The sequence below is a fragment of the Coregonus clupeaformis genome, chromosome 1 (assembly GCF_020615455.1).
Source record: "Coregonus clupeaformis isolate EN_2021a chromosome 1, ASM2061545v1, whole genome shotgun sequence".
Lineage (NCBI taxonomy): Eukaryota > Metazoa > Chordata > Actinopteri > Salmoniformes > Salmonidae > Coregonus > Coregonus clupeaformis.
In genome coordinates, this window is record NC_059192.1 from 47897122 (window position 1) to 47907948 (window position 10827).

Here is a 10827-nt window from a genome sequence, read left to right on the forward strand (position 1 = left end):
AACATACTCGACGATATTGTAAGTAATAAAGCTACGACTTAGGCTATTGTTGTGACATATTGTAGGCTAGTGCAATTTAATTTAGGCTATGATAGGACAAATTCTGATGTGTGACTGTGTGAACTTATGATTACAACATGTATACCATATATATGTGGCATTTTTATTCATAATTTTTGTTGTGTTGCTACAGCATTTTTGCAGAATTTAAGCAAATTTCCTGGAAATCTACAAATTTTGCCTTGGAGCAGAGAGAACATTTAGCAGTTTTAAAACGATTTTCTTGCAATTATACACATTTTGCCATGGGGCAAAATATTAATACAATTACATTTTTAAACAAATCTGAATATTGCTAGCAACAACAGATTAAATGAATTTTTGAAAACATTTAGAGGGTGCAATACAACACAATGTAATTATATATATATAATTCTAAATATACAGATATATATATATATATATATATATATATATATATATATATATATATATATATATATATATATATATATATATCTGGTCGCAGACTCCTTGCAGTACCTCGTCCGCAGACACCACTTTGGGAACCACTGCTCTAGAATAACATTCTCAAGATATAGTGATACATTGTATCTCAGTTATGGCAACGTTTCCGTTTGTAGGATAATGTATCAGTTCTGTGCAATGAATGCAGGAATATAGGCTTCCTTATTTTCACAGTCATTGACATGTACAGTATTTTTTCACCAAGTTTCATTCATTGGAGGTTAAACCAAATCCCATTGATGCTGGGAACTTTAGAGATAGTTTGTCAATGAAATATAATCACAGGGATGTATCTCCTGTGGATTCCAAATCTATTCAAGATTATATGTTGCTCATCATCTATTTTAACATAAAGCAGGGCCGGCTCCAGGTATAAGCAGTCGCTTCGGGCTCCAGGCCCCTAGGGGGCCCCCAACCCCACCCCCCAAAAATAAATAACAAATAATTTGGAACTCAGTCGGAGTTAGAAAAGTTCAACATTTTGTCATTTTTTTGTACATCAGCAATTTTATCTTGTTATGTCAGTCACTGACAGTCAGTCTATTAGCTATGTCAGCTAACAATTTTTAGATTGGTAAAATAGTCTAGCCAGCTATCTAAACTTGTAGTAATCATGGCCGAATACCAACCAGGCATGCAGGGCACGTTCCCAGGGGCCCTGACCTCCAGGGGGCCCTCATTGAGTTTGTTAGTCACTCTCACTCAGATATCATTAACATGGCATGTCATGGCAAAATGTGTAGAATTGCAGGAAATTAGCTTTAAAAAATAAATTAAAACGTCTCTCCACCTCATGGAAAAATTTGTAGAATTCCAGGAAATTAGCTGTAAAACAGAAATGTTTTCCCTCTGCCCCATGGCAAAATGAGTAGAATTGCATGAAATTTGTTATAAAATTGCAAAATGTTCACTCTGCAAAATGTGTAGAACTGCAGAAAACTTGCTTTAAAACTGCAATATTTATTTAAAAAATTTGGGGACCTCAGTCGGGGTCTCAACTTACTGTTAATAGTTAGAATAGTAGAATACTCAAGGTGCAAGTTCAAAATTTGGTTGTGCATCAGCAATTTCTATCTTATTATGACAGTCACTGACAGTCACTCAATTAGCCATGTAAGCTAACAATGTTTAGATTGGTAAGTTAGTCTAGCTATCTGTCTAAACTTGTAGTAATCATGGCCAAAGACTGACCAGGCACACAGGGCACGTGCCCAGGGGCCCTAACCTCCAGGGGTTTTGTTAGCAACCAAATCTCGCTTAGGGCCCCCAAAAGGACAGAGCCGGCCCTGACAAAAAGCATAACATCCTTCTCAAGGAGAAAAGGAGACTTTTCACCGGCCACCAGACGGAGACCTATCAGTGACTAGACGAGGGTGACCAAGAGCTTTCCTATGGTGGCCAGCCAACAGCTGGCCATGGGCAACGGTTCAATCAAAGCCCCACGGCCAGAGGACAGATGCCTGGCCTCCAGCCTCAAGGTGGAGCCTCAGGACAGTCCTGCGTGGGACACGGAGCCCCTGAGGCTCAGGATAGCCCACCTGGAAGAGGAGCTGGCCCAGAGGGACCAGGAGTTTAAAGCCCAGGAGCTGCAGCTGCAAAGCCTGCAGAGAGAGCTGGAGGCTAAAGTCTCCCAGTTAGAAAAGCTCCAGGATGCCATCGGCTATAACAGCCTGGGCCGCTCCGCTCCGGCTCCCAACCACCACAGCCACCGCCTGCTCAGTGTCATCAACCAGGGTCCCACCCGCTTCCACAGGGTGGCCGTGGAGGTCCACCGCAGGCTCAAGGCTAAGGAGGGCGTGTCGGCCGAACCCACCTCAGGGCACTTCTGCGGGGGTTTCAGAGCCCACCATGAGTCCATAGAGAGGGCCCGTGTCCGCAAGGACTCCAGGTGGGTGTCAGACATCAACAGGAGGGTTAATAACTCTAGAAACAATTCCATGTAGTGGTGGACAGCCCAGACTGATTATCCTCTATTGTACTTGTTCCTATTGTCTCATTCTCCCACAGGGCCTATTCTTTACACATATACAGTGCATTCGGAAAGTATTCAGACCCCTTGACTTTTTCCACATTTTGTTACGTTACAGCCTTATTTTAAAATTGATTAAATTATTTTTTCTCCTCATCAATCTACACACTATACCCCATAGTGACCCATAGTCCCCTGTAGCTCAGTTGGTAGAGCATGGCGCTTGCAACGCCAGGGTTGTGGGTTCGTTTCCCACGGGGGGGCCAGTATGAAAATGTATGCACTCACTAACTATAAGTCGTTCTGGATAAGAGCGTCTGCTAAATTGCTAAAATGTAAATGTAATGACAACGCGAAAACAGGTTTAGAAATGTTTGCAAATTTACCTTATTTACATAAGTATTCAGACCCATTGCTATGAGACTCGAAATTGAGCTCAAGTGCATCCTGTTTCCATTGATCATCCTTGAAATGTTTCTACAACTTCATTGGAGTCCACTTGTGGTAAATTCAAGAAATTGGACATGATTTGGAAAGGCACACACCTGTTTATATAAGGTCCCACAGTTGACAGTGCATGTCAGAGCATCAACCAAGCCATGAGGTCGAAGAAATTGTCCGCAGAGCTCTGAGACAGTATTGTGTCGAGGCACCGATCTGGGGACGGGTAGCAAAAAACATTCTGCAGCATTGAAGGTCCCAAAGAACACAGTGGCCTCCATCATTCTTAAATGGAAGAAGTTTGGAACCACCAAGACTCTTCATAGAGCAGGCCGCCCGGCCAAACTGAGCAATCGGGGGAGAAGGGCCTTGGTCAGGGAGGTGACCAAGAAACCGATGGTCACTGACAGAGCTCCAGAGTTCCTCTGTGGAGATGGGATAACTTTCCAGAAGGACAACAATCTCTGCAGCACTCCACCAATCAGGCCTTTATGGTAGAGTGGCCAGATGGAAGCCACTCCTCAGTAAAAGGCACATGACAGCCCGCTTGGAGTTTGCCAAAAGGCACCTAAAGACTCTCAGACCATGAGAAACAAGATTCTCTGGTCTGATGAAACCAAGATTGAACTCTTTGGCATGAATGCCAAGTGTCACATCTGGAGGAAACCTGGCACCATCCCTACGGTGAAGCATGGTGGTGGCAGCATCATGCTGTGGGGATGTTTTTCAGTGGCAGGAACTGGGAGACTAGCCATGATTAAGTCAAAGTACAGAGAGATCCTTGATGAAAATATGTTCCAGAGCGCTCAGGACCTCAGACTAGAGCGAAGGTTCACCTTCCAACAGGACAACGACCCTGAGAACACAGCCAAGACAACGCAGGAGTGGCTTCGGGTCAAGTCTTTGAGTGGACCAGCCAGTGCCCGGACTTGAACCCGATCGAAAATCTTTGGAGAGACCTGACAGAACCAAAGGCGCTTCAACAAAGTACTGAGTAAAGGGTCTGAATACTTATGTAAATGTGAAATTTCAGTTTTTTATTTTTAATACATTTGCAAAAATGTCTAAACCTGTTTTTGCTTTGTCATTATGGGGTATTGTGTGTAGATTGATGACGGCTGTAACGTAACAAAATGTGGAAAAAGTAAAGGGGTCTGAATACTTTCCGAATGCACTGTATACCCAGTTGTACTGTATGTGATAATGGGCCACATGTCATTACATGCAAGCAGAAATGTTTCCCAATAGGTTAGAAGCAATCAGCTGGGTCTGTGATGATAAAGCCTGCCTTGAATCATTATTTGTTCTCACTGAAAGTTGGGGTCTGGTATAGGCTACATGCACATAAAAAAAACAATGCCAGGATTCAATCTGACCTTGCTTTGTCCGCAATGCACGTTTTAAAGGCAATGTTCCCGTGTTCGCGGAGACCACATTCACAGGAAACGGTGCATATGTCGGTTTAATTGTCAATTACCTTTTAAATGGCGCATTGTCCAAATCCGTGTTCTGATTGATTCTCGGCCCAAGTCTTCTCAGGAAAACAGGCTGACTCTCTTGAAAGAACAACTGCTCTGGCCAAGCCTTTGTAGTGTCTGCCACTCCAAGAAGATTTGAAAGCCTGTATTAGCATTGGGGATAATAGGAAGGCGGGGAAACAAAGGCCTGAGCATCAATATGCAATATGCATGGACTGAATAATTATGGCTTCAACTAATCAGACCTCGGTTGCCTGCCCCCTACTCTCCTGCTTTAGTCCATTCACCAGGTCCATTTTAGGTTAATGGACTGGCCCTCGGCTGTCTGATGTGATAACTAGAGGCCTTGTAGTTAAGAGGGATACAGGGGGAAACTGACAGCCCTAATGATACTACATCAACAGTTTGTCTTTTCAAATCAAAATAAAATGAATAAAAAATTGTATCATGCGCCAAATACAACAGTTGTAGACCTTACCGTGAAATGCTTACTTACAAGCCCTTATCCAACAATGCAGTAAAAAAAATAGAGTTAAGAAAATATTTACTAAATAAACTAAATAAATAAAACATTTAAAGAAGAAAAAGTAACACAATAAAATAATAATAATGAGGCTACAGTGGGGAAAAAAAGTATTTAGTCAGCCACCAATTGTGCAAGTTCTCCCACTTAAAAAGATGAGAGAGGCCTGTAATTTTCTTCATAGGTACACGTCAACTATGACAGACAAATTGAGAAAAAAAAATCCAGAAAATCCCATTGTAGGATTTTTTATGAATTTATTTGCAAATTATGGTGGAAAATAAGTATTTGGTCACCTACAAACAAGCAAGATTTCTGGCTCTCACAGACCTGTAACTTCTTCTTTAAGAGGCTCCTCTGTCCTCCACTCGATACCTGTATTAATGGCACCTGTTTGAACTTGTTATCAGTATAAAAGACACCTGTCCACAACCTCAAACAGTCACACTCCAAACTCCACTATGGCCAAGACCAAAGAGCTGTCAAAGGACACCAGAAACAAAATTGTAGACCTGCACCAGGCTGGGAAGACTGAATCTGCAATAGGTAAGCAGCTTGGTTTGAAGAAATCAACTGTGGGAGCAATTATTAGGAAATGGAAGACATACAAGACCACTGATAATCTCCCTCGATCTGGGGCTCCACGCAAGATCTCACCCCGTGGGGTCAAAATGATCAAAGAACGGTGAGCAAAAATCCCAGAACCACACGGGGAGACCTAGTGAATGACCTGCAGAGAGCTGGGACCAAAGTAACAAAGCCTACCATCAGTAACACACTACGCCGCCAGGGACTCAAATCCTGCAGTGCCAGACGTGTCCCCCTGCTTAAGCCAGTACATGTCCAGGCCCGTCTGAAGTTTGCTAGAGTGCATTTGGATGATCCAGAAGAGGATTGGGAGAATGTCAAATGGTCAGATGAAACCAAAATAGAACTTTTTGGTAAAAACTCAACTCGTCGTGTTTGGAGGACAAAGAATGCTGAGTTGCATCCAAAGAACACCATACCTACAGTGAAGCATGGGGGTGGAAACATCATGCTTTGGGGCTGTTTTTCTGCAAAGGGACCAGGACGACTGATCCGTGTAAAGGAAAGAATGAATGGGGCCATGTATTGTGAGATTTTGAGTGAAAACCTCCTTCCATCAGCAAGGGCATTGAAGATGAAACGTGGCTGGGTCTTTCAGCATGACAATGATCCCAAACACACCGCCCGGGCAACGAAGGAGTGGCTTCGTAAGAAGCATTTCAAGGTCCTGGAGTGGCCTAGCCAGTCTCCAGATCTCAACCCCATAGAAAATCTTTGGAGGGAGTTGAAAGTCCGTGTTGCCCAGCAACAGCCCCAAAACATCACTGCTCTAGAGGAGATCTGCATGGAGGAATGGGCCAAAATAGCAGCAACAGTGTGTGAAAACCTTGTGAAGACTTACAGAAAACGTTTGACCTGTGTCATTGCCAACAAAGGGTATATAACAAAGTATTGAGAAACTTTTGTTATTGACCAAATACTTATTTTCCACCATAATTTGCAAATAAATTCATTAAACATCCTACAATGTGATTTTCTGGATTTTTTTTCCTCATTTTGTCTGTCATAGTTGACGTGTACCTATGATGAAAATTACAGGCCTCTCTCGTCTTTTTAAGTGGGAGAACTTGCACAATTGGTGGCTGACTAAATACTAACTACTGCTACAGGGGGGTCAATGCAAATAGTCTGGGTGGCCATTTGATTAATTGTTCAGCAGTCTTATGGCTTGGGGGTAGAAGCTGTTAAGGAGCCTTTTGGACCTAGACTTGGCTCTCCGGTACCGTTGCCATGTGGTAGCAGAGACAACAGTCTATGACTTGGGTGACTGTAGTCTTTGACAATTTTTTGGGCCTTCCTCTGACACCACCTAGTATATAGGTCCTGGATGGCAGGAAGCTTGGCCCCAGTGATGTACTGGGCTGTACGCACTACCCTCTGTAGCGCCTTACGGTCAGATGCCGAGCAGTTGCCATACCAGGCGGTGATGTAACCGGTCAGGATGCTCTCGATGGTGCAGCTGCAGAACTTTTTGAGGATCTGGGGACCCATGCCAAATCTTTTCAGTCTTCTGAGGGGGAAAAGGCGTTGTCGTGCCCTCTTCACAGCTTTCTTGGAGTGTTTGGACCATGATAGTTTGTTGGTGATGTGGACACCAAGGAACTTGAAACTCTCGACCCGCTCCACTACAGCCCCATCGATGTGAATGGGGGCCTGTTCGGCCCTCCTTTACCTGTAGTTCACGATCAGCTCCTTTGTCTTGCTCACATTGAAAGAGAGGTTGTTGTTCTGGCACCACACTGACAGGTCTCTGACCTCCTCCCTAAAGGCTGTCTCATCGTTGTCGGTAATCAGGCCTACCGCCGTTGTGTCGTCAGCAAACTTAATGATGGTGTTGGAGTTGTGCTTTTACGTGGCTGTTTTAGAGACTAGTAAAAATATAGTTCTTTGTCCATCTGTGAAAACATGAATGCTGTAGTAAAAACACAGTAGTAATGGTGTCATTGAAAGTCTCTCATGACAAAGCATTTACTCATGGTCGTGCAAACTCAACCACCAGTTAGCAGCCCATACTGTATGTAGGGCTTAGGGGGCTGTTTAAGGGGAAATCATTGTAATGTTGCTCGTAAGGGTGCTATCCCAGTACATTTACATTTACATTTTAGTCATTTAGCAGACACTCTTATCCAGAGCGACTTACAGGAGCAATTAGGGTTAAGTGCCTTGCTCAAGGGCACATTTACGTCATTTAGCAGACGCTCTTATCCAGAGCGACTTACAAATTGGTGCATTCACCCTATAGCCAGTGGGATAACCACTTTACACTTTTTTTTTTTTTTTTTTTTTTTGGGGGGGATGGAAGGATTACTTTATCCTATCCCAGGTATTCTTTAAAGAGGTGGGGTTTCAAATGTCTCCGGAAGGTGGTGAGTGACTCCGCTGTCCTGGCGTCGTGAGGGGAGCTTGTTCCACCATTGGGGTGCCAGAGCAGCGAACAGTTTTGACTGGGCTGAGCGGGAACTATGCTTCCGCAGAGGAAGGGGAGCCAGCAGGCCTGAGGTGGATGAACGCAATGCCCTCGTTTGGGTGTAGGGACTGATCAGAGCCCGAAGGTACGGAGGTGCCGTTCCCCTCACTGCTCCATAGGCAAGCACCATGGTCTTGTAACGGATGCGAGCTTCAACTGGAAGCCAGTGGAGTGTGCGGAGGAGGGGGGTGACGGAGAGAACTTGGGAAGGTTGAACACCAGACGGGCTGCGGCATTCTGGATGAGTTGTAGGGGTTTAATGGCACAGGCAGGGAGGCCAGCCAACAGCGAGTTGCAGTAGTCCAGACGGGAGATGACAAGTGCCTGGATTAGGACCTGTGCCGCTTCCTGTGTAAGGCAGGGTCGTACTCTCCGAATGTTGTAGAGCATGAACCTGCAGGATCGGGTCACCGCCTTGATGTTAGCGGAGAACGACAGGGTGTTGTCCAGGGTCACGCCAAGGCTCTTCGCACTCTGGGAGGAGGACACAACGGAGTTGTCAACCGTGATGGCGAGATCATGGAACGGGCAGTCCTTCCCGGGAGGAAGAGCAGCTCCGTCTTGCCAGGGTTCAGCTTGAGGTGGTGATCCGTCATCCATACTGATATGTCTGCCAGACATGCAGAGATGTGATTCGCCACCTGGTTATCAGAAGGGGGAAAGGAGAAGATTAGTTTTGTATCGTCAGCGTAGCAATGATAGGAGAGGCCATGTGAGGATATGACAGAGCCAAGTGACTTGGTGTATAGGGAGAATAGGAGAGGGCCTAGAACTGAGCCCTGGGGGACACCAGTGGTGAGAGCACGTGGTGCGGAGACAGCTTCTCGCCACGCCACTTGGTAGGAGCGACCGGTCAGGTAGGACGCAATCCAGGAGTGAGCCGCGCCGGAGATGCCCAGCTCGGAGAGGGTGGAGAGGAGGATCTGATGGTTCACAGTATCAAAGGCAGCAGACAGGTCTAGAAGGACAAGAGCAGAGGAGAGAGAGTTAGCTTTAGCAGTGCGGAGAGCCTCCGTGACACAGAGAAGAGCAGTCTCAGTTGAATGACCAGTCCTGAAACCTGACTGGTTTGGATCAAGAAGGTCATTCTGAGAGAGATAGCAAGAGAGTTGGCTAAAGACGGCACGCTCAATAGTTTTGGAAAGAAAAGAAAGAAGGGATACTGGTCTGTAGTTGTTGACATCAGTGGGATCGAGTGTTGGTTTTTGAGAAGGGGGTGCAACTCTCGCTCTCTTGAAGACGGAAGGGACATGGCCAGCGGTCAAGGATGAGTTGATCAGCGAGGTGAGGTAGGGGAGAAGGTCACCGGAGATGGTCTGGAGAAGAGAGGAGGGGATGGGGTCAAGCGGGCAGGTTGTTGGGCGGCCTGCAGTCACAAGTCGCAGGATTTTATCTGGAGAGAGAAGGGAGAAAGAAGTCAGAGCATAGGGTAGGGCAGTGTGAACAGGACCAGCAGTGTCATTAGACTTAACAAACGAGGATCGGATGTCGTCAACCTTCTTTTCAAAGTGGTTGACGAAGTCATCCACAGAGAGAGAGGGGGGGGGATTCAGCAGGGAGGAAAATGTGGCAAAGAGCTTCCTAGGGTTAGAGGCAGATGCTTGGAATTTAGAGTGGTAGAAAGTGGCCTTAGCAGCAGAAACAGATGAAGAAAATGTAGAGAGGAGGGAGTGAAAAGATGCCAGGTCGGCAGGGAGTTTAGTTTTCTTCCATTTCCGCTCCGCTGCCCGGAGCTCTGTTCTGTGAGCTCGCAATGAGTCATCAAGCATGCATTGAGTCATCAAGCATGCATTGTTACTGTAATATATTGAATCATTTTGTTCAGAAAAGTTAGCCAGAGGCAATAAAACCACATTATTCGAAATAATCTACCATTTGTGCTCCAAGTACCAACTTACTTGACTTGCTGATATTTGACATCAAACTAAAACGTTGGATGAATATTGATATGGAGGTGAAACAAACCTTTGACCTAAAAGTAGAGTGTCTGTACCTCTTATCTGTGCTCCTCCTGCTCCTAGCACCAAGAAGCTAATCAATGATGCTATCATGAACAATGACTTCCTGAAGAAGCTGGATCCCCAGCACATGAGGGAGATGGTAGACTGCATGTATGAGAGGATCTACACTGATGGCCAACTGGTCATCCAGGAGGGAGAACCAGGGAACTACCTATATGTGCTGGCAGGTCATATCAACTTTATTAACTTACACAGTATATCTTTCGCTGTTTGTCTATACTCATGCTAGGTTTTGTCTCTTCAGATGGCCTGCTAGAGGTCATACAGAATGGCAAATTGCTCGGAGAGATGCGTCCCAGGACTGCCTTTGGAGAGTTGGCTATATTGTACAACTGTAAGAGAACTGCTACAGTGAAAGGTGAGTTTAACTAGTAGAGTCTGTAGAATGAGAGGATTTCCCCTTTGAGATACAGTACTTCTCCACACACATCATAAACAAAGTGTTCATTCTCAAGTGCAACAAACCATGCATGTGACATACATAATTACCCAAGTATGACAGAGCAGCATGGTGGAACATGATTTTATGAGAAGTCACCAAGGGACTATTAAATTGTCATCAGAATGTGCAAAACCATATTTCACACAGGTGCTTTCTCTAATATTGCATAGAATAGTACTGTAGAAACCCCACACCTTTTTCACATATTGAAAGTATGTTCATGCAAATGTTCATGGCCAACTCATATAACATTATAAGAATACCTGGCCCTGTGAACGTCTGATGTTGTATGGTGTGTTGATTGGACTTGTGATTTCCAATGGCCAGCTGTATCCCAGGCTCATATCTGGGCTCTGGACCGCCAGACCTT

General features: G+C 45.0%; 1 protein-coding gene across 1 annotated transcript; it reads left to right on the forward strand.

The window, feature by feature from the left end:
- Positions 1-1876: 1876 nt before the first annotated feature.
- Positions 1877-10271, forward strand: LOC121581760 (cGMP-dependent protein kinase 2-like). Its single transcript, XM_041897540.1, has 3 exons — positions 1877-2416; positions 10016-10178; positions 10260-10271. The coding sequence occupies exons 1-3, from the start codon at positions 1920-1922 to the stop codon at positions 10269-10271; spliced, it is 672 nt and encodes a 223-aa protein (XP_041753474.1). The 5' UTR covers positions 1877-1919.
- The last annotated feature ends 556 nt before the right edge of the window (positions 10272-10827 follow it).

Coding starts and splice junctions, on each gene's coding strand:
- LOC121581760 (XM_041897540.1), top strand. CDS start 1,920: ATGGTGGCCAGCCAACAGCTGGCCATGGGCAACGGTTCAATCAAAGCC. Junction 2,417..10,015: donor CGTGTCCGCAAGGACTCCAG/GTGGGTGTCAGA, acceptor TCCTGCTCCTAG/CACCAAGAAGCTAATCAATG.